Genomic DNA, 27,823 nt, shown 5'->3' with positions numbered 1-27,823 from the left:
ATACCACCCATTTTGAGCATACAATCGCGGGTTCCCAATTGAATAACCTATTACACGAGTGGGATTTGGGCTTTTTTAATGATCTAACTGTGCCCTCGACTGTCATCTTACCCACATTTCACGGTAGGGGGTCGCTCACGACAATAGACTTCATCCTGTTGTCCAACAGTCATCATGGTGACGCTCTAGAAACTAGGAGAGAAGACCTAGTCATGAGCGATCACTATCCGATCAGTGCCAAAATACATACCCCTTCTAGTGGAAACAAATCCGGGAGCATAACAGGAAATCTCTATTCTCACTCTATATCCCTATCATCGAGAAATGGTTACACCATAAAATGGGCCAAAGTTGATACAACCAAATTCCTGGAAAAACTGATAATGTCTGACCCTGACCTTTTCCAGATCTGCCTTGAACACCCTCCCAACTCACAAGCAATTATTCGTGCTTTTGATCAAATTGCAATACAAATTAGGAAAAACCTAACCAGAAGACATAACAAAAGTACTGCGCATAAGAGCCCTGGTTGGTTTGACCACGATTGTTCAAAAACTCATAACATTTTAAAGGCTACATTAAACAAATCTTCAAAAAACCTACTGGAAATAAGATCCGCTCGTGCCGCCTACAAACAGGCAATTAAAAACAGGAAAAGGGAACTGAAAAATGCCGCCTGGGAGGCATTGTTAAAAGCAAGTACCTTAAGGGACAATACGGCCTTCTGGAGGGAGGTCAACGCCCCCTTTTTCAATGACAGGTCGTCTGACCGCATAGAAATCGCCATTACGGAGGAAGTTTGGACCAACTACTTCACTGATCTGTATAAATTAGACGAACAAATTGAACCCCTCGACTTTGAAACACTACCAGTCGAGAGAAATGACACTCGAAGAAGCCAGACAGAGTCCTTTCCGCTTCTCACCCACTTTAATTATCCAGATGTGGAATTGGCCATTCTTGAAAGCTCCAACGCCAAAGCTCCTGGCCCGGACGGAATTCCTATTGACTTATTCAAAGATAATATTCAAGTGTGGGCACCAATTATTACAAATGTTCTTAACTCATATGCCCTTGAAGGATTCCCAGTAACATGGCAAGAAGCTATAATAATACCTATTTTTAAAAAAGGTGAAAGAATGGATCCAAAATGCTATAGACCAATTTCCTTACTGGATTCTATGATGAAGGTGGCCGGGAGAGTCTTGCTTAACCAACTACAAGCATGGGCTCAGGAAAATGACGTTCTGTCTAAATTTCAATATGGTTTTGTTTCTGGCCTTGGGACAGTGGAGCAATGCCTTAATTTAGCCCTGATCATTGATAAATACCTAATGGCAAAGAAGAGCAACATATATATGACCTTCGTAGACTTAAGCTCTGCTTTTGATTGTCCCAATCACAGCATACTTTGGTCTACCCTTACCGATCTGGGAGTCGACCCTAATATACTTGCTTTCATCATGGAATTGTATCGAGGAGCTGGGGCTAAGGTTCGCTATGGAAAGGACGGAACCTGTACGAATAAATTTCCTATCAGAAAGGGGGTTAGGCAGGGCTGCATCCTTGCCCCCTTTCTTTTTAACCTTTATATAAACAATGTTGCTGACTGCCTGGCGAAACTGGACGTTGATTATCCTAAAATAAACGGCCATGCAGTCCCAATTCTTTTATATGCGGATGACGCTGTTATCATGTCCAGGACCCAACTAGGTCTACAAAAAGCGTTGTCAGCCTTTTCAACATTCATGGCAGCGAGAGGCCTTAAGATCAATGTGAGCAAAACCTTCACTATGTGCTGTAGCAATAAAAAGAACATTTCATGTAACACCTTTATTAACACAAATAAGATCAGCCTTACGAAAACTTTCAGCTATCTGGGCGTTCTTTTTAACAACAAAGGGATATGGAACACTGCTATTCAGACTCGCAATTTGGCTTTTATCAGACAAATCGGAGCCCTAAAGAAATTTGCCACAAAATTAGGTGGGAAACCGGTTGGGATTTTGCTGGATATTTATGCAGCCAAATGTGTCTCCACAGCAACATATGGTGCTGGAATTTGGGGTGTGGGGGACTGCCGAGAGATACAAACCAGCGAGAATGCTTTTCTGAGATACTTGCTGGCTGTCCCTCGTTCCATCTCCACTACAGTCTGCCACAATGAGCTTGCCCGGGCTTACATCTCGGATATAATCAAAGTCACACCAATTTTGTTATGGCACAAAATATGGACTTCGGAAAAGACAGTCCTTAACCGAGATGTTATTAAGGACTGTATGGCTCTAGCTAACTCAAGGAAAATACCCTGGCTTGCCTATGTGAAGAAATTTTTAACATCACTGGATTTAGCTGACCTATACGATAACCCGATCCAGTGTCTAACAATCTCTAAAAAGGACCTTAAGTCTCGCTGTTTAGGTCTACTTGAAAATAGGCGTTCCTACCTTGAAGGTAACAAATCAACGATTGCCCACCATAACCTCTTACTTCACGATGCAGGCATTCCCTTTTATCTTTCCCCGACCCTTTCAACCTATATGAGAATGCTGCTAACAAGGTTGAGGACAGATTGTTTTTTTCGTTTACTAACATTCCCCACTACAAACGACTGGTCTACCAACTTGGTGGCCTGTCCTTGTGACAGTGTCTCCAAGCAATCCAACATACACGTCGTTTTGTTTTGTAAATTTTATGACTGGGGAAGAAAGAAACATCTACTTCCACTCCTGAAGTTGTGGGGTTTAAGACAATGCAGGCCAGCCTTACTCAAGCTATCCATGCTCGAGGAAGAACTCACGATTACCGCAGCTGCCAGTTTTTAGGGCTCGGCTGAAACGCGCGGAAGCGCGTCTCCGCCGAGAACTTATTGTGGCCGTGTCTCCTTTCAAGGAGACATTCCTGGCCGCGCGCATCGCCTTGGAGGCAATTCGAAAGGAGCACGCGCACGCGAACGCGCTCGCTGCATTCCCAGGGCTCGGCTGAACGCGCGGAAGGAACGGGGACTGTAATGCTTGTTTTCCTTTTGTAAATAATAGTGCTTTCACGAGGCATAGGAAAAAGGTAGACAGAAGTGCGGCGTTTGGATCATTAGCTTAATTTGAGCTGACATTTCTTTGTTGTAAGTTGGAGGCGGGAAGGGACCAGTGGGGCCGTCGCGAAGCCTCTCCCTGGCAGGCTTGTTGAGGTTTGATTGTCTTTGTTGTGATAATCTGAAATTAATTTGCACTTGAGCCCATCTTTCTTCTGCGCTCAATTTAAACACGGTTATAATTATTCGCCCTGCATGAAATTGAAAACAGACACTGATATGACAAGCCTGAACATTTTAATTCCCCAGGTACCGAAGGCTTTTTTCCCCACTTATCTCACTAGGTAATAAAACAAAATGTTCCAGTGCACGCGCTTAAGAGAAAGGTATTTGCCTGAGGGGAGACAGTATAAATCAGTGTATTGCTACACATTTACTCATGTACTTTCTCGGTAGGTCAATCGCATTCTTTTTAAAGTGATGTTAAACTTCTGCTAATATCGGGTGATTGGTGCAGTTGAGGAGGTTGGCGCTGCTTCTTTACTTCTGTTCTTAGCCCCTGTGCCCTCGGAGAGGTTTTTTGTCTCAGACGTGCATTTTAAAAAGATAGTCTTTTGCAAAAGCCATTAAAGGCGACATCCCGCCCGGTGCCCACAATTGATCTTAGCTGCGCATCTCTCGTCTCCCCAGTGTGAGGGCTGATATCCTCATCAGCATTCTTTTCGTTTTAGGCCAGATTAGTGTGTTTTAGGTGGCGAATCTCATTAACTACTGTAAGGCCGCCCTCTATTGTGATTTCCTTTGGAATTGTAATGTAAAAAAAAAAAAGCAGGCCATCAAGGTCTTTGCCCTGGGCATCTTTCATTGGGGCACGTTTAAAGATTTAGAGCTGGCACTGCGGATTTTCCCCTTGAAAAATAAGTTCGGTCTGAAAGCAACAGACGAAAGGCTTTCCCACAGGGAGAAAAGTTTTGCACTCAGTGGACAATGGACAGTAATTCAGTGGCTGCACCATGTTACTTTATATGCCGCAGTTTCGTCTCCCCGAACCAGCTCTGTACGGGCAGACTGACGTAGAAGGGCGCCATGGTCCTCAATATAAGCAATGAGCGTACCCCTCTAGCGTTCTCTTGCGTAATAAAAGTGCCATAATTAGGCCCTCTCTCCTCCCTCAAAGGTCACGCCGCTGCTGCACTAACAATAGCTACGCCCCTGCTGGCAGCACAAGGTACTGCATCCAGTGGCGTCACTAGGGTTGGTGTCACCCGGTGCGGGTAACTCATGGTGTCACCCCCTCACGACTTACCGCATGGACCTTCTCCGCTCCGAGTCCGCCAGTGGACACAGATGGCAAATTCCCAGAGTACTGATATGACCACCACAGCATTTTCATGAAAAGTTAAGGCTGGCCAATCAGAACGTCAATTACGGCAGTACCATACCAGGTTTTGCAGCACCCCATTGGCTGACTGGAAAAAATGGTCCCTCAGCAAGTAATTTTTTATTTTTAGTGCAGAACGGTCCAGATATCACTACCTTTTCTGAAAAATGTACCCCTTCATAAGCACACCAAGGACTTATTTCAACAAATATTTCTTAAAACTACTAAACAGATTTCCCATACGTAATAGCATTCTTTCTGAGTAAAATCCTAACTTCTGCCAAGTTGTTTTTTTTAGTATCAGAGAACAGTTTCCAATTGGAATTAAAATGGAAAATCGTTTAATTTAGACTTCCCTTTTTTCTTGTACCAGTACCACATTTAACAGATCAGTGGGAAACCTTTTAAGAAAGAGCCAAAGCAAGAGAGCTTGTTTTTTTGGAACATTTTGTGCAGTCACACATAAATAATGTAGCGAACAACACCAGCTCGGAAATAAATCATGATTTGAGATCGCTCCTTGACACGTCTCTTTAAAGCTGAAGCTCTCCTTTTTAGTGATGCAACAAGTGGGATTAGTCTGGCTGTGCATCAAAGATCTTTCGCCGCAGGTTAACTCATGCTCACAATTGAGGTTATTATTTCTCCTTTGTGCCGTCTACGTGTAACTTTAAATACTATTCATAATCTTACGATGCGTTATAGCTCCTGTCCTTCTACCCTCGCAAAGGCGCTACCGGACGGCCTTGGTATATTGGTATTTACCGCTGCTGTTCAAAAGCTGAGGGCTCTTTTGTTCAATTTGGATCCCAGAGTTTCTGTTCTAATCCCGTCTCTCAATGCTGGAAACAGTGATCACGAAAGGCATCAGAACTCAGTGTCCAGTTGAGTTACATCTTCTCAGATGGCCTTCTTTAGAGGAGGGGATTTAGAGTCCAACCCCCCAAAATGTGCTACATAATTCATAGCCCCTATCCATCCCCACAAACATCTTCTGATGACGGTCTGCGCATGAGTAATATGCCGCTAACAATTTACAGTGCCTTCCTGCGAAGCCGTCAGGGAAAAAGAGGCCACCCAAACTGTCATTTGGTGAGAGGGTAGAAATGCCTTCACTCATCTCCTGGTATATTCATGAAAATGCATAACAGTGGGACATGTGTCTGGGTACTGCTTCAAGTGCGTGGCAGCGTGAGGGTACACACAGCTCGGTCCCCCTTGGCATTTATCTCAGAGTCAGCCAGTACCACCAGATGAAAACTCTTGTCTCGTGGGCGCACAATGTCATATGCTTCTGTGTGCATTAAATATATCGAAAACGTGTTTTACTTCTCAGAATCCTTCCCAATAATCCTTCCCCCATCTTCTCTGGTGAGGTCAGGTACCCTGCAGGAAGTTAATTTATCTATGACTCGCCCCGATAGCGTGCCCCTGACTAAGCCTTGGCCTGTTTCTCCTGGGGAGCAGTGGGTTTTTCCAGCCAGTATCCAGCTGATCATGACAGGAGGCTGAGGCCGGAATTCAGTGTGTTCGAGGTGGGAAAGGCAAATATAAAGCTCTTCAATAAATAAATATGCTGTCGCCAAGGCTTTAACCAGGCTGGTAAGCGCACACGTGTGCGTGTGAGTATCACCTTTGTGCATGTGTTTGAGCACTGACACATTGGTGAAGAGAGGGGGACCTCGGCACAGGGGGGGGCTAACTGCTGGGGTCTGTAGGAGGCAGGTAAGTGTCGAGGTGCCAGGCAGGGAATGTTACAAGCAGGATTACTCTGTGTTTCACTCACACATTTGGCTGTAGAGGTGTTGACTGCGCTGCCCCTGGTTGGCATGAATGGCGCATGTCAGTGAGCTGATCAGGCACTACGTTTCTGGGTTGGGGGTCGGCACGGACAGCCTTGAAAAGAGGGAAAGCACAAGCTGAACCAACCAAAGATGTAAATCAGAAAACAAATGTCATAAAAAATACGATAAAGAATCACAAATGTAAAATATATATTTTTCAACCTGTCTTGGTGTTTCCATAAAGTGCACACAATCTTCTCAGTGATTTGAGTAACATTTATTTAAAGTAATGCTTTTTTAAACTTGAAACATTCAAGATTACCCCCATGTCCGGGTGACATTGGCGCAAGTTACGCAAAATGCCAACCTGTCATGTCCTCTTTCTATGTAAGCAATAATATTGCTAAATGGAAACAAGATGTTATAGGTACTGTATAGAGGTGAGGTTTGTGCAGTGAGTGTAGACTCCGTAGAGTCACATCCGTCTCTCTTCTTTAAAACACCAAGCAGGACCAGCTTTAGCATGTGCCAGCGGAGCCCACGCCCAGGGCGCCGACCTCCAGAAAGGTGCTGAAACTTCAAAAAGATAAGGACCTCTTTTTCTTCCCTTAGTTCAATATCCTTTGGTTCTCAACCCCCAGAAAGTGTACAGCAGATATGTAGGGCGAAATATACGCTCAATGATGACTTTCTCGCTGTTTTAAAGCATCTCTGGGTATATCTGACCTGGCGGGTCAGACCAAGTTTACAAACTGTTGATTGATTGATTCTTCGAGTGACCCGAGGCTTGGACTGATCCGGAACTGCCCCCTCCCCTAGCGCCTTGAGGCCCTCACGGGTGAGACGAGTAGTGCGCTTTACAAATCCTTGTTTATAGCACTGTGTGTGTGACTGTCTGTCTCTTCTTGGGCCGGCCTTGGGGACTGTCTGGGAGTAATGCGATTGCCGCGATCTGAATCTGATTGTGTGCCTAACTTTAATGAGTTCATTCATAAATTATATATTTCTCTCTCACCGTGGCGTGACCGACTGCCTCCGGACCCAAGAAGTCAGTCCTGTCCCAAATTTGAAGGGGAGAGACGACGGCGCTCCGCTCGCGATAGCAAAGAAGATGGTGGCAGTTGACCACATTATTTCTTTATGCAGCCACCACACGCACTCCCCAGCCTGCACTGCAGCGCTGCCATCACGTCTCCTCCCTGGCGCATGACTGCGACGCGTCAGAGGAGCACAGCGCGCGGGGGCTGTCCCAGGGCCGTCATTGGTAGCGATAAAGATTGACGGCCCTGGGACCCACAAACTGAGTACGCCGCGCATCCGCATCGCACCAGTATCGTCACATAATCAGACCGGTGCGTGCGTGGCGACGTGCTGCAGTGCACACTGCACTGACTGCATAGTATTTTAATTATAATTTTGTAAGCAGCTGTGCAACTGTGCACAGTGCTGTACACTTTTGGCGGCTTGCACAATGCACTATAAAAGCACTGGCAGCAGAGCAGAGGTGAGAGAGCAAGGCTGAGGCTGCACTGGTGTCACCCTATGACGGGGGTGACACCCGGTGCGGTCCGCACCCCCCGCACCCCCCTAGTGACGCCACTGACTGCATCAGTGTTCAGATACATTCGAACCGACAGCATACGGGCGAGATGTTTGTTTTGAAAGCCTTAAGGGCTGGGCAGGGCCACACGCATTGACGAGCTGCGTTTCTGCCCTTCAGGGTCCGTGTGTCTCCGCAGGGCCCCGATTTACTGTGACGTTATCTACACTCGCTCAATAACTCTCGTGGCACCGCGGTCACTTACTGATAAGATGCCCACGCTGCAGCATTCAGAGAAACAGCCTTCTCCAAACAGAGCCTGCCTGCAAGCCCCGTTTCTCTCACAGATAATATCGACTGATCTCGTTATTGATTGAATGCTTTCAGAGGTTTTGTTTCCTGAAGGGCTTGATAAGGGGCAAGAAAGGTGACAAAAGATTGGTACTTGGTCCGGGAGATCTAATGGCCGCCTCGTGCATCAGCTAAATCTAAGATGAGGCCGAAGTTGTTTGGCAAAAACATAGATTCACCCAGGACTTAATTCCTCCCCTATCTCTAATCTGTCTTTAAATTTACCGGGCAATTTAGTCTTCATGTCACTGATGTTTATCACCCAAATGTGCCCCTATGAGGAACTGCACTCGGAGTCATTAATCTGCTACTGCTTTCGAACAATAAATAGCCTGTTCTCCCCTAAACGTGAAAGCAGCCACACTAGAAACATGCGTACAGCGAGTAACCATTCCACTGATCACCGGATGCTGACGACTTGTCATTTTGAATCTATACCCTACTTTTTTTATATCTATTAGTTCATACAAAACACAATTAGTGCTCTGCTTGTTCATTTCCTGTAGGCCCGCAGTATAATCTCACCCAGGTTTTATTTATTTTTATTTTAGACAATTTAAGGTCGGGCTGTGTCCTCTTACCCACCATAAACTACAACAACAACATTTGGTGTGTGTATGCTACACGTTTGAATTAAGACGTGCTAGAAAACTCTAAAATAAAGTGGTCTCTGGCTATTGATGTACTAGTGCAATGCCTTCAACCTCACTGGACTGCTCCGGTGGGTTGTGGGTGTGTGGTTGGGGAATGGGTCAAAAATGGGCTGGTACTGTCCTCACAAACTGCACTGTTTCCATTATGAGTTTGCTTCAGAACTTCTACAAACAATCCTCCCCTTTCTTCTTGGATTTCCAGTGCTGGTGCTCTGCTAAGAGAAAAGTAGGGCATGCCTGTGGCTCATAAGCCTTTAGCGTTCCTTGCAGAGCCCTTGGACTATACCATTTCACGCTAAAGGGCAATATTTCTCTCCATGAGTTCCCATACCTGGCGCGTCACACAGTTTGGTGCAGATTGAGAGTGCAGATTGAGAGTGCAGATGCAGAGTGCAGATGCAGAGTGCAGATGCAGAGTGCAGATGCAGAGTGCAGATGCAGAGTGCCGATGCAGAGTGCAGATGCAGAGTGCAGATGCAGAGTGCAGATGCAGAGTGCAGATGGAGAGTGCAGATGGAGAGTGCAGATGGAGAGTGCAGATGGAGAGTGCAGATTGAGAGTGCAGATTGAGAGTGCAGATTGAGAGTGCAGATGCAGAGTGCAGATGCAGAGTGCAGATGCAGATGCAGAGTGCAGATGCAGAGTGCAGATGCAGAGTGCAGATGCAGAGTGCAGAGTGCAGAGTGCAGATGCAGAGTGCAGATGCAGAGTGCAGAGTGCAGATGCAGAGTGCAGATGCAGAGTGCAGATGCAGATGCAGAGTGCAGATGCAGAGTGCAGATGCAGAGTGCAGATTGAGAGTGCAGACACACGGACACCACCACTGCCATGCACACACGGACACCACCACTGCCATGCACACACGGACACCACCACTGCCATGCACAGACACGGACAGCACCCGTGCTTAATTTGTAAAAAAAAAAGTGCCAGGGCTTTCATTTGTAAAAAATTAAGTGAAAGGGCACTCGTCAGGAGGCTACTGTAGTTAGCCATACACATTACGCGACTTTGAGCTATTGGCATTGTAAATGACAATGACTTTTATTTATGTTTTGGTTTTTAAAACATAAATAAAAGACCTTGTCATTTACAATGTCAAGACCTTAAACTTGCGTTCATGTACAATGCTAATAGCTCTAACTTTTGCAATGCCGAGACCGTTGCATTGTAAATGCTTGTTTGAAATTTGCAGTAAGGTGTAGAGCGTCCATGAATTGACTTTTTTCTGATCTTTGATAGTCACCTTTTGAACAGTCTAAAGATTTTTTTTTTTTTTTCTTTCCTTGTTTTTATGTTTGAGCTTTGAACTCAATTTTATGTTGTATTAACTGTGCTTTTATGATTTTCCTTTGCAAAAATCGAATAAAGCTATTTTTGAATTTTGAATCTTGAATCTTGAGTGGAGTAATGAGTGTATGAAGGATTTTATGGTTGTAAAGGAAACAATCAGTCATTTACCCAATCTTGAACATTTTGACACAAAAAAGAAGACTTTTTTGACAACAGATGCCAGTTTATCTGGTCTTGGGGCTATTCTCACTCAAAGTGATGCTGGATTAGAGAGGGTGGTTGCATTTGCTTCTCGTGAGTTGAAAAAGGCTGAACAACATTATTCATGCATAGAGAGAGAAGCTCTTGCAATAGTTTGGGCAGTCAAACATTTTAAGTTTTATCTCTGGGGCATTCCTTTTACTGTAAGATCGGATCATCGCCCTTTAGTGCAAGTGTTTTCTTGTAAGGAGAGTGAAAGATCGACTCCGATACTTAAACGTTGGAGTGAAGGGTTGGAAGAATTTAATTTCCAAGTGCAATATTTACCTGGTTCTTTGAATAAGGCAGCTGACTGTCTTTCCAGGTTACTCTTGCAAGATCATGAAGACCATCTTGATGTAGAATCCATCAGTATTTCTTGGGTCAGAGAACCTGCCATTTCTCGAGAAGAATGGCTTGAGGCCAAGTCTCAATGATTCCTCCTGTAAATTTAAGACCCAAACTGATCAATCTTGCTCACGAAGGACACCTGGGTAGGAGTCTCACCAAGTCATGTTTACGTCAGAGATAATGGTGGCCCAATATGGATCATCAAGTTGAGAATGTTGTGAAAGATTGTTATGAATGTTCAGCACATGACAAATCAAAAGTTGTTAACAAAGACCCTTTGTCACCTGTGCAAGTTCCTGGTTAACCCTGAGCAAAGTTAGAGATAGATATAATGGGTCCTTTTGATCTTTTGTCACCTTCTGGGAGGTTTGTAATTCTCTTAGTAGACTATACCTCCAAATGGGTTTCCCCAAAATGTGTGAGTACTGTCAACACCAAAGTTGTTTTGGAATTTCTGAGGGATGAATTTGCTTGTGAGGGAAATCCCAAATGCCTTTTTCACTGATAATGGTGTGCAATTTGTTTCTGCAGAGATGAAAGAGTTTCTGGATTACCATGGTATTTTACATCTCATAACAGCACTTTATTCCCCGCAAGCAAATGGTCTTGCTGAACGTATGAACCGTGTTGTTAAAGGTTGTGTTCAGAGATCATTAGATACTAAAATTCCACTTAAGGATGTCTTACGTGATACATGGTGGGCTCATCGCACCACAATTAATCATGTTCTGAACAATTCTCCCTTCTTCTTATTGCAAGGGAGACAAGCCCATTCTAAGTTAAATCCAGCTTGGTTCCCTGCTCAAAATGTTGTTCCTTGGGAAAGAAAGGAAGTGGATTCTAGGATTCACCTTTATCAACATAGATACAAGGAGCGTTATGAAGTCATCTTAGCAAGTAGTGCCGAGGTATAAAGACGCAAAACTAGCTTAACAGGCTACTGTGAGTGCAATAGTCTGGACAGGGATGAGACCTCCATTGGCTCTAAGAGCTCATTACCCAGTATAGCTCGCATTGCATGGCGAGTTCTAAAGAACTGGAATTGTGTTAGTGCAGTGGGATCCGCCAAGCTAGCAACCATCTCCTCGCATGTCCTCAACTGGCCGTTTTTAAAAAGATCACCCATCTCATGTATGTGCAGACTATTCAACGAGCAAAGAGTCCGCGCTCTGAGCTGAGAGTGAACCACTGATACCACTCCACACGCAGCTGGGGTGAATATAGGAGAGCACCAGAATACATTCTAAGGATTACATGTTATGTTATGTTATGTTATGTTAATAACTTTTATTCGGCGCACAGCTGCCCCAGCGAAGGGGCGTCCTGGCGCCTGTCCAAATACCACAACACAACAGATCAGAGCCGGGAAGAGAAGAGATCAGATGCCAGAAGCGAACAGGTGGGTTTTAATAGCGCGCCTGAAAAGAGTGAGACTATCCAGGGCACGGATGTGTACAGGGAGAGAATTCCATAGGTCAGCTGCCAGAACGCGAAAGGAGCGCCCTCCCATCCTACTCAGTCTGAACCTAGGCTTAATCGCCAGGTGGTGAGATTCAGACCTGAGGGACCGTGTGGGCAAATACGGAGCAATGAGGCCCGCAAGGGCAGGAGGGGAGGAAAGCTTCAGAATCTTAAATGTCAGACAGAGAGCCTTAAATTTGATTCTCTGTCTGACCGGAAGCCAATGAAGGGAGGTCAAAACAGTGGAAACAGAGCACCGTCTCGGGAGGCCCACAATGGCATGTGCAGCAGCGTTCTGCACAATCTGAAGCCTAGAAGCCTCCGCCTGGTTCACTCCAAGTAGCAAAGCGCTCCCGTAGTCCAATCGCGACAAGATGGAGGTCTGAACCACCAGTTGCCGCGTGGGGGGGTCGAAGAACTTAAGGACAGGTCTCAGTCCTCGCAGGATACCAAAACAGGTAGCTGCTACCTTCTTCGTATGGCTGGCAAAAGAAAGATGGGAATCCAGCCAGACCCCCAGATTTTTCACTTCGGTCGCTGGAGTGGGAGAGACCCCCAGTTCGGGAGGCCACCACTGGTCTCCCCAAAGTTCCGTCTGCCTCCCTAGAATCAGGACCTCGTTTTTTTTAGCGTTAAGCTGTAAGCAGTTGCAACGCATCCACTTAGCCACAGCTATAAGTCCAGCTCGAAATCTGGGCGCATTCACCTCAGGGTCCCCGCTGAGTGTTACCGCCAGCTGCGTGTCGTCGGCGTACGATGTCATGGTAAGGCCACATTCCCTGACGACAGCAGCCAGCGGTTTCACATACAGATTGAACAGTGTAGGGCTTAAAGCGGAGCCCTGGGGAACTCCCAGACCGAGAGAATGGAACGAGGACTGGCCAGGTGGAATGGCCACTTTAAAACACCGGTCCGAAAGGAAGGAGCGGAACCACTCAAGAGCTTTTCCGCCGATACCCACTTCCTCCAGACGCCGCAATAAAATGTCATGAGACACCGTGTCAAATGCGGCGCTCAGGTCTAACAGCAGGAGCGCCGCTGTCTGCCCCGCATCCAGCACTGACCGCAAGTGCTCGGTCATGAAGAGCAGGGCCGTTTCAGTGCTGTGTTGAGTGCGGAACCCATTTTGACTCTCGTCAAGAATGTTATTACGAGAGAGATGGGTAGACAGAATGGTGTTCACGTGTGCCTCAGTGACCTTTGCGGTCCAAGGCAGGAGGGAGATGGGCCGGTAATTTTCCGGGAGCAAGGGGTCAAGATTAGGTTTCTTCAAAATAGGGCTGACCACAGCTTGCTTCCAGGATGGAGGAACCACGCCCTCAGTAAGGGAAAGATTGATAAGATCCAGGATGGGCTCACGACACAGCGGCGGGAGAAGAGTAAAGAACTCCGGCTTCAGTGGGTCTAAGGGAGAGCCAGATTTAATTTTGAGGCTTAGAGTGTCAAATACCTCAACAGACATAGCCGGCAAGGAGGACAAGGTCTCCACAACCAAAGTCTTCACAGCACTCGGAGCTTCCTCGGGGACGGAAGATGTAAAACCTCGGTAGATTGCCTGCACCTTCTCCACGAAGAAGGATGCCAGGCTCTCACAGTGTGAATCCGTGCAGATTTCTATCGAGGTGGCCCGTTTCCCCATCAGATCTTTAAGTACCTTGAAGATAAGCTTGGAAGGATTAGGACTATTGGAGAACTCAGTTGCATAGTAAGCTGCCCGAGTTTGACAGATGGCTCTGTGATAGTTTTTGAGCTGGGCAAAGTACAGTGATTTTAACATGGGATCAAAGGACTTCCTCCAGGCCCTCTCAGCTTGCCGGCACGTTCTTTTAAGCTCGGCCAGGTTCTCATTGTACCAGGGACTGCGGGTCTTAGCATGACATTTAGACCAACGCAGAGGTATAAGAGAATCGAGGGCCGTGAGAACCCAGTTACAGAACTGTTCATAGCCCTGTTCCACATTCTGCAGTTTGCCTAAGGGCTGTGCCTCCAATATCCCAACAAACTCCTCCAGCTTGAGTTTCCGCCAGCTACGCTTGAGGATCTGTTTGTTCACGGGTTTCAATTGTGGATTATCTAAGGGACACGCCACTTTAACCAACATGTGGTCCGTCCAACCCACCGCCAACGGGACAGATGTTTTTGCCCGGATTAAGGTGGTAAAGAAGGGATCAAGTATGTGTCCTCCTATGTGGGTGGGGGAGGTAACTAGTTGGTTAAATTGCATCGCTTCAAGATCCGCTAGCAGAGAGCTAATAGGGGAAGATGACATCAGATCGAAATGAATGTTTAAGTCCCCTACGATGTTAAAATTAGCACAGCTAGAGACTAGCGAGCTGACCACATCTACCAGTGCGGACTTGAAGACGGTGTCGTTCCCAGGTGGGCGATAGATAAGGATGCCACTAAAGGTGAAATGATGGCTTATCCTTACCTTTAAAGGAGGCACTTTCACACATAGGAAGGTTCTGAGCCTTCCATTCAGCCGATAAGCAAGATTTAATCGCCATGGCGATACCACCTCCCCTAGTTGTACGGTTCAGTGTAAACACCGTATAGGTGGAGGGGAAGGCCAGATTTATAATGGCGGTGTCCGCATCTTGTAGCCAAGTTTCGGTCAAAAAGATGATATCTGGAAAATCCGTATCTATCATATCCCGAAGGAATTGATAGTGCTTGACCAAAGATCTGACATTCAAGCTCCACACGTTTAGAACTTGCTCAGTGCGATCTGTATGGGTGCCGTAAGCAGTCCCTAGCACAGAACGCACCCCCGTGGGTGCGGCCAAAGAAAACCAGCCACAGGAACAGTCATAAGGTCCCGAAAGAGGAGATAATGGGACATGCTTACATACTGGAAGAATATCTCGTACAGCGAGGATACTAGCACGGTCGTACCTAAGCGGAACTATATTACACATCATGCTACCGTAGCAGGAGGCCAGAGTCCATAGCCCGCGCCCGCTACCTCGACGCGGACGAGCACAGACGGGCAGGACTCTGGCACGACTCCGGCTAAGCGACAGCGTCCCTCTGCGCGTTTCCGCTGCGCGGAAGAGGACGACTTTAAATAGGCGTCTCCCAAACCACCTCGAGCGTCAGGACGCTCCAAGATGGCGCCCGCGCAAGCACACACTCACCCCAAACAAAGATGGCGCCCACCAGTCTCCAGCCCCGGGACCCGGACCCGCCAAATGGCGGTGTAGTTTCCAAAATTATGTGCAAGTGAGGGGACACAGGCCCAGCAAAGCGGTAGGTAAAATCAGGGGATAATAAAAGAAAAGCAACCAAAATAGGCTAAGGGTCGATTAAAATTACAGCCAGCCGGCAGCGCGACCTGCGCTGATGCAGTGGTGAACAGAACGAGTGGCAAAGCGAGTCCGCCTTAAATAGGCGTCTCCCAAACCACCTCGAGCGTCAGGACGCTCCAAGATGGCGCCCGCGCAAGCACACACTCACCCCAAACAAAGATGGCGCCCACCAGTCTCCAGCCCCGGGACCCGGACCCGCCAAATGGCGGTGTAGTTTCCAAAATTATGTGCAAGTGAGGGGACACAGGCCCAGCAAAGCGGTAGGTAAAATCAGGGGATAATAAAAGAAAAGCAACCAAAATAGGCTAAGGGTCGATTAAAATTACAGCCAGCCGGCAGCGCGACCTGCGCTGATGCAGTGGTGAACATGCCAAGCATGAACTGTGGAGTTCACCGAATCTAGTACCCCACTGCGCCTGAATTGGCGCTTTAGCCAAGAAATGTGGTAAGAGGTCTGGGGCAGCAGCCAATTTTTCAATCTGGAGATGAGGTAGGTCATGTGGGTCATGAACCCAACAATGGGCATGTGAGGCCTGCGTAATCCTAAAGCTCTAAGTCTGGCGCGCCTAGACCCCCCCACAGTATATGGCAACCTAAGAGTGTCGAATGCAACTCGCGGAGCCTTACCCGCCCACGCCAGCTTATTCATCAGAGCTGGGGCACCACTATGGGTATGTTGATGAAGAGAAAGAGAAAGCGAGGGAGCACAACCATTTTCATTAAAGGTACCCTCCCTACCAGTGAAAGCGGGAGTCAAAGCCAACGGTCTATGTCATCGCCCAGCCTGTCAATCGCCCTGCCGTAATTCACCTTAATCACTTGGTCTGCGTCAGAATTAACTTGGATACCCAGGTAGCAAACCGGGTCAGATGTCCATTGGAGCGGGATATCAAGAGGGGTCGACACCGTGGCTAGAGTCAAGGGAAAAATTATGGAATTGTCCCAGTTGATCTTTAGGCCTGAGAGACCACCAAAGTGCAACACTTAACTAATCACAGGGGCCAGATGGACTGCTGGATCACGGCTATACGAGAGCATGTCATCAGCATAGGCAATTAGGTTGTAGTGTGGAAAGTCCCCTGTGTCCGTGATATTCCAGTAGCGCCCTCAGCAGGTGCTCAGCGGCCACCGCATACAATAGCGGAGATAGGGGGCATCCCTGGCGAGTGCTCCTCGATATTTGAACTGGGGCAGAAACCGTGTCTCCAGTACGCACCCAGGCCACATGTGAGTTATAAAGCACTGAACCCAATTGTAGGATAACCTCGCCAACTCCCATGCGACGTAGTACAGCAAGCATAAACGACCATTCAATTGAATCAAAGCCGCTGCCTTAACCTCTTGTCGGACATGCTGAAGGGTGCCAAACACAGTCCGGAGATTGTATGGTAGTGTTCTGCCCAGGATAAACCCGGCCTGTTCTGGGCCTACCAGTTGGGGTAATACCAGAGATAGGCGATTAGCTAGCATTTTAGCAAAGATTTTTGTGTCCACTTTAAGTAAGAAGAGAGGGCGATAAGAGGAACATTTTTGGGGCTCCTCATCAGGTTTCAAGAATGTTATGAGCAGGGCCTCGTGCGTAGACGGGGGCACAATCCCAGACACAACTATTCTGCTTATTTTCTCTGATTTGGTCCGTCACAAATCAGATTTACATCTTTTCCCTGTGGACGAATGAGTTTCACCATTTCTCAATGTTTTCTATATTTTGTTTATAGTCGAAAACAACACTAATTGTGTTGACTACTATTTCAGATATATGACCTGTGTTTGAAGCTGCACTGCTTAAATAGCAGTTGCATTTCTGAGGAATGATTTTCTTGCAATGAAAATCAAATGTGACTGAGCTCAAAACTAAATGTTTATCTTTTTCTGAGTCTCCCTTGGTATATGTTGCTTTTCTTTCTGGAAGTGCTTCATGGTAAAACCTGGTTTCATTTCTAGAAGCACTGTTGCCTTTGTATTGAGTGGAAAACGAAAAGAATGTAACATGTATATGCCTTGGCACTGCTACGCATATTGCATTTGCTCATTGTCAGCTTTCTTTTTTATCCTGATGGTTATCACTTTTTGAAAATGAAAATAACAAGTGACCTATGTACACAATTTCATACAACAATATTTCTATTTCTAATATATTTTTTACTCCCTTTAGAAGCTAGATTTTGAAATACTCTCAATAGTATCGTTACTTACAATACTTGATCTTACAATTAACTGTTAAAAAAAGTTTTTCTGCAACTTCAGTTCTCCGTTAACCTGAGAATTAGATGTTTCTTTTTCATATAAAAAAGATATACATTTTTTCAGTGTAATAGAGTTTACAGATTAATTTACGAACAAGGAGCCTGATTCACAGAATGAATTTAAGACTCAATCCTAAACGTACTACTATTTTGGTATTCACAGAATGCACTTACTACTTTTGGCATTCACAGAATGAACTTACTACTTTTGGTATTCACAGAAGTTAGGATTTTGTCTTACATCTGTCTTAAGTCTGTCTTAAGCCAAAATTAAGACAAAATCCTAACCTCCATGAATACCAAAAGTAGTAAATGCATTCTGCGAATACCAAAATAGTAGTAAATTTAGGATTGAGTCTTAAATTCATTCTGTGAATCAGGCCCAATATCTTTATAATACTTACTTTCAACAGAAGGTGGCACTGTAACTCTAGGATCAAAATGCCGATCCTGCTTAGCACATCCGATCACCTCAGAGGGTTGATACGGAATGCACACAAATTAGGAGTGCCGACTTTAAAGGTGTAGTAGGGGAATAACCAATATTAAATGTAAGCTATATCCTGTAAATGTTTATTTTGGGGCTTTGAAACTATGACTGACCCACTATATTAAAATAAAACAAAAATTCCTTTCAAAATTACTAATGTGCCCCTCTCACATTTCGATGTCTGCCATCTTGGAGGTAGAGTTTTTAAAACTGTTGAAAATATTACGTTCGAATCAAAATGTCCACCTCTATTTACAGCTTTTTCTCAGGTTTGTGTTCACAACAAAAAACAATAGTAAATTACAACAACAAAAAAAACTATGAAATAGTATGCATGGTGAATGTGTGCATGTTAGTTGTTTGCATGGTGAAGGGCTTTTTCATTTGACTAAATATAATGCATGCTAAAACAACTCGTTTCAATGACAAACTATCTGTAAGATCAGAAGGCGTAGTTGCAACTTGGGGTGTTCTGTCAGTCCTAAAATCTGACAATGGCCCAGCATTCAATGGTCAGGAATTCAAAGACTTTCTTACTCATTTAAACATTAAAAAACCAGAAAGGCACACCTCTCTGGCCACAGGCTAATGGTTTTTTTGCTTGCTTTATGAGCACTCTTAAGAAGGCCGTTCAGTGTGCTACCCTAGTTGGACTTGAGCTCAAGTCAGCTCTCATTCTACTCTTCATGCATACCAATCTACACCCTATTCTTCCACCCTGATGTTTGGGAGACCCATGGTACAAAGCTGTCCAGTGGACACTGAAAGAACAACTGATACCAAGAAAGTGCGTATCACCAATTCATCTCACAAATCCAGCGTGAAGACTTGTGCAGACAAGCGTTGGTGTGCTAAGGAAGACTACTTTTCAAAAAGGAGATTGTGTCCTTGTCAATCTGATGCCCCACTGATGCCCCACTCGATGTGTCCTTGTCAATCTGATGCCCCATTCGATGCTGATCTGTTCTAAGTTGTGACGAGCAAGGGACACATGGTGGCTTGGCTGCTCACCATCCTGGAAATGTCGATGCGAGGGATTCCTAACATTTCAAGCACCTGCCTCGGAGTCTGTTGGTTCCAGTCATCAGGAGTGGAACTCTGTCATTACAGGGCCAGGAGAGCTCAAGGGTGCAGCTCTGTCTAGCTCTTCAGCGCCTGCTGTGGTTGCTTCTCCTGTGTCTCCTCAGCCTCACACAATGATATTTGGAAGAGTGGTTTGAGCGCCTCGACTCATTGAGAAACTATCATGTATATATGTTTTGTTTGTATTTTTTGTTTAACAAAAGAGGAGATGTAGTATCTTGTGTATTATAGAGCGCGGGACAGTTCTGTTCCCTAACTGACTCTTTAGTGACGCAGTACGTGTCAGTTAACGGTTACACTCTAGAGAATAAAGACGTGCAAACACCAAGCTCTTTGTGTGGTATGTTTCATTTACATGCTACAGGGCTGGGGAGAAAGCTACACAGATTATCATTGAATTAACTTTAAATCTTGTAGGGGGTGTATGCATTGTAAAAAATAAGACCTGGACACTGAAATAAAAGTGGCCCCATTAGCAAATCTGGCAGCAAAAAAGTGGCCCACATTTACAAATCAGGGCTGTTTTCGACTTCTAAAGACAAGCCTTATATGCGCTATGGGCAACTACATGCACTTGTGCTTACTGCAGACAAGTTTGTGGCAATACCAGTGAAATAAAGCCACCCACCACCATAAAACAGGCCCACAAACAGCAAAAAAGCCAACCCACGTACTGACCTGTCACTCAAGCCCTTCGGGCACTGCCTGATTGCCCTGTAGGCCACACAGAACCAGGAAGTGTCTTTGACTAGTGCACTCAAAGATGCCTTCCAAGTAAGAAAATCCAAATATGAATTATGATCTAAGAGGCAAACATGCAAACACTCCTGCTCAATTAAGTGTACATTGTGGCTGTCTCTTAGGTAAGACACTAACAAAGTTGCAAGCTAATACTTCTGCCACTGTGGGAATGGGAACTAGCTTGACCTAACTTCATTTCTATTAACATCTTAATGAAAGCATAGCCTGTGCGACGAAGACCCATAAAAGTGCGGGATGCATGACAAGAGGTTCAGCTATGGGGCCTGTCAGTAGAGCATACAACAGTGCATATAAAGCTTGGCAGCTGGTCTGTTTGTCGTTCTAGAAGGTGCCCATCCCAGGATACAGAAATTCAATCAATGGTACTCACCCTTTCCATACACAGTCCCATTCAATCCACAGACTCGCCAGTCAAAGTTATGGTGACATATGCCATCCAAATAAATGGGTTTTGTACCATGGAACAATTGCTTCTCAAGCACATCCTTGCTGTTCTGCTTCTTCATTGTATCCTTCTGCCTGTGATGAGAAAGAAATGAATAGAAGTGCAAAGGTTCCAGAGAATGAGATGTTGTATCAGTACTACATGATTCGCTTTTGGCCTTTTCTAGATGCAGTGGCCCTCTGGTACAGCCACCGCTGTCTGGTGCCCTTGAGATATTTTCCTAGCTAGGCCCAGTCTTCAGAGCCACTGATGTCTGTGACTTCAAGCTGTGCCTATTCTGCTATTTTACATCAGCATGGTGCCCCTTCTGGCTGCTCAGCTGCATCCATATATCTCCCACTCATCTTTCTACTCACCCCTGTCTTTACACATCCGAGGTGAGTCTTCTCTTCAGCTAGCTCAACACCCAACAATCAAAGATTATCAATCTTGGTAACTGGTGATTACAGGGGTCGCTCATTTAAAGCGGAGTCCGACGAAGGGCATTTCTTTGGTCATGACTATAACTAGCAGCTAGACTAGGGGCATTCTAGCATTGCTCTATTTATAATCATTACCATAATAACTTTATTTTGATCACCAGGTCTTAAAAGTACACATAAAACCATAGATCTTCAAATCATTTTACATAAAAAAGTTAATAAAACTTTAGGAGTTAAACATTATACAGAATAATTTAAGTGCTTACGTGCAGACCCACACTATTTTGGTTATTCAACTAATACAAAAACCTTGGATCAGAGGGGAGGAATTAATATACATCATATTCCCCTCACACAAGTGAAATCTATCAAACCATTCAACATAAGACCACATAGTAAAATATCAAAACAATAATACACATACAATAGATACAATAGATTGAAGTAATGCTACACAGCAGCCACTTTTTTGACTATCCAACTTGGCTTGTGAAAATTAGCAATAAAGTGCAAAAACACATTTCATATGCTTTTTTATAGCCTATAGCTTTATCTTACAATAGCAAGTGCAGTGTGAACAGTAGATGTACCATATTGTAGTTGGCCAAATTATCACCACCTAGTCTTTGACTTGCATTCACTTACTTCGCCAGGTCCTGACTGACATAAGAGATTTAGCAATACAATATACCACCTATCTAATAGTGTCTGTACTAAGGATCATAAAAGCCGCTATATACTGTCTGGTGCCCATTTTCCTACAAAGGCGGACTATCCAAATATAATAAGAATCTAGCGCATATAGAGTACACATGACCCCTGACTTACCTCTCAGTTCACCATAGTTCAGCATTGTCATCAGGGCAGGGGCGCAAATGTTTCTCAGTTTATGTTTAAAAATTAACTTGCACAAACTATATTACTAAGGCATGATGGGATAGCACACTGCCATTTACAAACAGCTTATTTTCTATTGAAATGACCACAAGCGTAACCATTAACATGCAGTTTTCCTGCTAAACCTATATAGCGTATAGACAATAATATGTAAAAATTGGGTTTCAGCAAAAATAATCATTTCAACATCCCCAAGTAAAGTATTCTGATTTATTTTATTCAAATTAAAATCTTTTTTTCAAGCACAGGTACAGAATGTCTTTCATTACTAATGAAATATATTTTGTAATATTTGTACAGTTAATTTACAAGTTACATGTAGTGCATTAGATAGAAAACTGACATCCTGCAGCTAATTGTCAGAGAGTTCACTTTATAAAATCCTCTAACTTTGCAGTCAGAGAAAGAAAAGTAAACATAAACCTCCAGGATAAAATAGCAGCAAATTGTAAGAAGACAAACTGCAATTTGACTTTTGTCACAGATCAAATGCTACAAGATTAAAATTAGATTTAAAGGCATCTTTATTGCTCATTCACTTTCTGAGTGAACAGAACACCTGTTCTTTGTCAACGCATTAGAACGGGACAGTAGCTCTAAAAATAGCTTGCCCTGCTAAAATTTGACGTGCCATCGCATGTGGGCAAGTAGATTTCACAAGGCCCGAAGAGAGTGCTCTTTTGAACCTCCATCATTGCTGACCAGTTCTGTGCTAGTCTTGTGTGGCTGCTCAGTGCTCCCTTGGATGATTAAAATTACAGCCACAAGCTACCCTGGCTGCTATGAAAATGTAATCGTAACATGTCTGGTGAAGCCCTCTGCCATCATTTTTGAAGCACAATATTCATCTAGGAGCTGTGAGAACTGTAATACGTTACCTACATTTGATAGAAATTCCAGAGAGTAATGTTCTGGATCCTCTGAACCTTCGAGATAGTGTGCTGCGGCATGGTCTTTTTGAAGGACTTCTCAATTTCCTTGAATTCCATGGAGTGCTTGCTGACCTCCACCAACTGTAACACACAAACATCTTTTGTGAGTCTGCAATCTGGAGGGGATGTATGCCACTCATTCACAATACAAATCTGCTGAGTCACATTACAGATGATCCTCAGCTTATCTACAGCATAAACACAATGACGACAATACTCAGAGCAACTTCTGTGCTAAGTGTAGTGGCCATTTAAATGTTTGGTCAAACTCAGAAGAGTGCTGCATAGGTAGGAAGGGCAGAGTAGTAACAGAGGGAGAAATACTTTTATTTGATTTGTTAAAATCGTAAAAGGGTGGAACATACCACCATGTGATAAACAACAACATATGGAATAAAACATGCCCTCATGTGCTGGGCAACATTGCACAAATGTACATAATGAGTAAAAACAGGGAGAGCGCTTTTAAAAATACAAGAAGAATAAAAACAGGAGTAGCACTTTATAAGGCAATGGCCCTCTCATTAGAAAATTGGGGCCAGCAAGTGACTGTTATAACAAGGGATGCAGCACACGTGAGGGCTTATATGTGATTAAATGTGTCTGTCCCGCCTGTCTCAAGTAAAGTGCTTGCAGTGTCTTGGAAAGAGAAGAGGGAGGAGAGTAGGCTGTGAAGTGCATCAAGGAGGATCTGGGTCCGGCTGCACGGTGTCCATATGTGCCAGTTCCTGTTTTGATGCTGCCTTTTTTTCGAGCTCTTGAGCCACAAATGTCAGGAATTTTATTGTTTTTCAGGAAAGTTGTATTGAAGACCCACTGAGGCATTTTATCACAGCAGCCCTAAAGGTCCTGACTTGTGTTTCTCTTAGGATTGGCCTCAGGAGCATCTTCCTTAGATTGTGTAAGGCTGGGCAATACATAATAGGTGTAATACCCACTCTTCTCCCTTGTCAGAAAGGCGATGATCCAGAGATGGCCAAGTCCATAACCATTTTAGAGTAAGGTCTTTGATCGGAAACCACCCCAATCTCAGTAAGCTTGGTTTCCTCTTATAGTGATCCCTGAAGCATTCTTGTAAATAGGATTGTTGTTTCAGTTGTTTATACGTTGGCATCACAATCCAAGCATGGCTTTTGCCAGCCATTAATGCTTTGTCTATTTGCTTTGTCTATTTGCAACGATGCTTGTTTGATGGCTTTGTTAGTGATTTGTTTAAAAGCAAGATATGATATTGGTGAATGCCAAGCTTCTTCCAGGTTTAGCGATAGAAGCTCTTGCCTAAGAGTCTTGCATGTGGAATTGTTCTACCTTGCCTGGTTTTCGACCTCTTCCCAGCAGTGATGCGCTAGCGAGTTATCTTCAGCAGCCCTCATTCACCAGTAACATTTGGCCAGGACCCCTTGTCTGTTCGGTATCTGGTTTGTTAATCCGTATTCCAGGCGTATTTGCGCTTGGGAAATATGGCACGGAATTAAGAACAATTTTTTGAACAATCTAGATTGGGAAAGATTTAGCATTTTAGAATCCTTGATGTCCATCATTTCCGAGCCATATGTCATTGAGGGCAGACATTTTGCTGCTACAACCTTTAGTAAGTGACTGGTTGAGCTTCCGCTTGGTTTTTTTTTGTATACTTTTTCAAGCGAATTGTAGTTGTTTTGATTTTGTTTTTACAAGGTCTAAATTATATTTATAGTTTGATTGGCGATCTAGTAGGATGCCCAAATATTTATATTCATCCACCTGGTTTAGAGTACAGGAATTTATCTTCCAAACAAATTTTGATCTTTTTTTGCAAGTACTGGAGAAGCACGGACGTTAGATTTTTAAAGGTTTATTGTTAAATGTGCGTTTGAGATATACAGCGCGAGTTGTGAAATCAGCCTTTGTAAGCCAAGTGGAGTTTGAGAACGAAGCACGATATTGTCCGCATATTGCAGGCTTGCAATAGTGGTTTGTCCCAATTTCGGTGGGTCACCCTGGATTGTGCGTAGGTTGCTCTCTAGGTCGGCAGTATAGATGTTGAATAGGCTGACCGTCCCCTTTTTAGGTCTTGCCTCTGGAGCGCGCATGCGCTGCAGAGGAAAGAGAACTTTAGCCATCGGTAGAGCTTTCGATGTCAAAAACGTGCACGTGTTGCATTGCTGCCAATGGCAACGCGTGCACGTCTGGCTATTCTCTCGCGGGAGCAAGAAACTGGCGCCAAATGTTATCAATTATTGTTCGCCAGACACCCACGAGGGAATCGCGCCGGCCCCCTCCTCTCTCCCCTCCCCCTGCTGCTATCGAAGGCGGCGCATGCTTGTTATTTCAGTGTCATGTCAGTGCTGTGGGATGTATCCCGAGTTTACGTAAGTCTGGACACGTGTGTTGTGCAGACATGAAAAGGTCAGATGCAACACTATGCAGCTGGCAACCCGAATGAACACAAAACACTGGCAAATTAGAGGCAGGCTTATGTGAAAAATCCCTCATTTGCATAGAACAGATTGGGTGCTATTAGAAATGCGGCAACGATAGAGGGAAATAGATTATGCCATCTGCAGACAATTAAACTCGAAACAGCTGCTGCATAATATTTTCAGCTCTCCCTCTGCTCCAGGAAAACACGGCGGTGCTCAGAGTTGCTCGACTACAGTTGCTAGAGGGATCCAAAACATCAATAATGGCGTCCGCTGGCAATAAATGGCACCGCCGCCGCCATGTTGCAGGGCCTGTGGAACAACGAGCGTTGCCGGTGGAGGCAGGTTTAAGCACTAACGTGGGAAGCAACCAACCTTCTTGTGCAGTATCTGTTTACCAAGATCGCTGCCAACCGCTGAAATCTTGGCCGTCGGTTCGCTTGGAAGAGAGCTGCCTCGACGATTCACTTTTGCTCTGTGTTTTCGATGTTAACCGTTGCTAAAGGATATATTGGGTTCAGAGAAATAGTTTTTATGGGCAAATCCTATTTTTAGGACACCCACAGACTTATCAAATCAACAGACTCAGCTAAAATGTCTTTCTATGATGACAACCTCATACTTTAGCATTATAAAGAATGCTGCACGCGCCTTGTTGGCCCAACTTAACTATGCAAGTCAAATTTACATAAGAATCTTTTTTTACATAAGTTATTCACACGGTGACAGAATGCACACACACAGGTAGAACATAAACAGTGATGAAGAGCTATTTCATGTTCTTGGAGCTGCTATACTTGTACTGGCCGTCCATTACACATGGTACCACCGTGTGTCACATGATATTGGCTCCTGTCACAGAGTGACCTGGTGAGGCGGCATATCCTATGGTGGATCTAGAGGTAGGTTATAAAACCCTGAATAGAGTGGGTTCCCTGCTTGTGTTTGGAGATTTTCCACAGTTGGGGTTAGCAAAAATACCGTAGGACATCGGGGAAAGCAAGAGAAGCTTTTTTTGCTTGGGAAATACAAGCACTTCACAAGCAGTGCTTGGCACAAAGCCTCAACCATTCTTCTCACATGATAAAAAATATTTAGACGTTGGAAGGTCTGCTTCTATTTTGATTACATTCTGAACTCTGACTCTATGTGACCAGTAGCCAACTTCCAATCTTGGAACAATCGTCAGCACACCAAACCCCCAGAGGCCTAAGCAAGATGGATGTTAGTTTCAGACATCAATGGGCAATGCAAAGACACCTTTTCCACCACTTGCTCTAGTACCTTCATTGCCTCTGCACCCAACAAATGATGTGCTGTCCAGACTGAGGGAATCAACTAACTGAAGTTTGAGTTATCAGTTTTGATGACCATAATCGATCTACGGCCATATACTTTGAATCTGAGTAACTTGCTACATTGCGATTTGGTTAGAACTTACAGATTTGGTTACAACTTATTTTTTTTGTCTAGCAGTATAAACCTTATAAATCTCGTCTGCTCCATTTGGATTTTAGTCCACCTCTATGACTCTGTATGTGTTTCATTCAACACATTTTAAAGTTTCTAAACGCCATAAATAACATTCTACAATTGCCCAACGTAATGGCTCTCAATTTATCGACCTCAGAAAAGATGATCGGCTTAGGGAGGACTTGTCAGCTTTAAAGGTGTTCCAACAGATGTGAACAGTGAGAGCTTTACTGACTAAACCAGCAGTGGCTCGGTTTATTGTGTCACAAAATGCTATCATGTGGTCTGCACCTGGTGATGTTAACTATGCTTTATGTTAAATATGGAGCGAATTGAGAAAGGGGAGAGGAGTTGGCCTAACGGCTAAGGCGCTCCACCTCGGACCTGGGGGGCTTGGTTCGAGTCTCGGTAACGACGCCAAAAACCTCCTGTTATTCTGGGCAAATCACTTAATCTCCCCGTGCCTAAAAAAAAAAAATGAAAGTGTGTCCTCAAGTAACGTAACTGGTGCTATGTAAAGCGCTCTGATAACTGACTCGGGGGCATATTACCAACAACTAGCAATAATTTTTGTCTCTAACTTGTTTAGAGACAAAAACTATCGCCGCACATCGGCGATTTTTATCGCAGATAAACCTTGCTATTAGCAAGGTTTATCGCAAATGCGATAAAAAACGGCCGCAATGCATGAATATCGCTGAAAAGTCAGCGATATTCATGCATTATCGAGCAAATGCTCTTAGCCATGTTATCCACCTCCCATTGGATAACATGGTGAAGAACTGCTCAGGGCAGGTGTTAGCTTTTGGAGATATTCGCGCTTAGCGCGAATATCTCCAAAAGTTGGTAATAGGAGATAGCGATGTTAGTGACTGTTTCCAGTCGCTAACATCTTGGCACGCCCACTTTGCATGTCATTAGTGATAAATATCACTGACATGCAAAGTGGGGCCCAAGATGGTCGCTATCTCCTATTAGCTGTCACTAACTGGTGTTAGCGACAGCTTGGTAATAGGGAGATAATTTTATCTCCGCTTTCTTGGCTTTTAAAGCCAAAAAAGCGGAGATAAACCCCCTTGATAATAAGCCCCTCGGTTCGGTTCTAGTTCGCGCTATATAAAACTCCCCCCCCCCCCAAAAAAAAAACGACTTTAATTGAACTGGTGAAGCTTCCGCATGTTATGGTTTGGCTAGGTTTATAAGTGGAATGCTTTTAAGAGGACTTGCAGCGCAGACTCCCACCATGTCTTCCAGTTGAAGAGATGGGCCTGTCAGAGC

The 27,823-nt window shown here is 44.6% G+C and overlaps 1 protein-coding gene across 1 annotated transcript in view; it reads right to left on the bottom strand.

The window, feature by feature from the left end:
* LOC144807650 (protein mono-ADP-ribosyltransferase PARP12-like) overlaps positions 1-27,823 on the bottom strand; it is a 748,495-nt gene that overhangs the window by 45,364 nt on the left and 675,308 nt on the right. The window contains exons 9-10 of the mRNA XM_078673273.1: positions 22,621-22,751; positions 20,345-20,493 (exon numbers count right to left, since the gene is read on the bottom strand). Of these exons, the coding sequence (XP_078529399.1) occupies positions 20,345-20,493; positions 22,621-22,751 (280 nt within the window). The remainder of the gene's footprint in view (positions 1-20,344; positions 20,494-22,620; positions 22,752-27,823) is intronic.

The sequence above is a fragment of the Lissotriton helveticus genome, chromosome 1_1 (assembly GCF_964261635.1).
Source record: "Lissotriton helveticus chromosome 1_1, aLisHel1.1, whole genome shotgun sequence".
Lineage (NCBI taxonomy): Eukaryota > Metazoa > Chordata > Amphibia > Caudata > Salamandridae > Lissotriton > Lissotriton helveticus.
The sequence above is the reverse complement of the archived record's forward strand: the minus strand, read 5'-3'. Positions and strand labels throughout refer to the sequence as shown.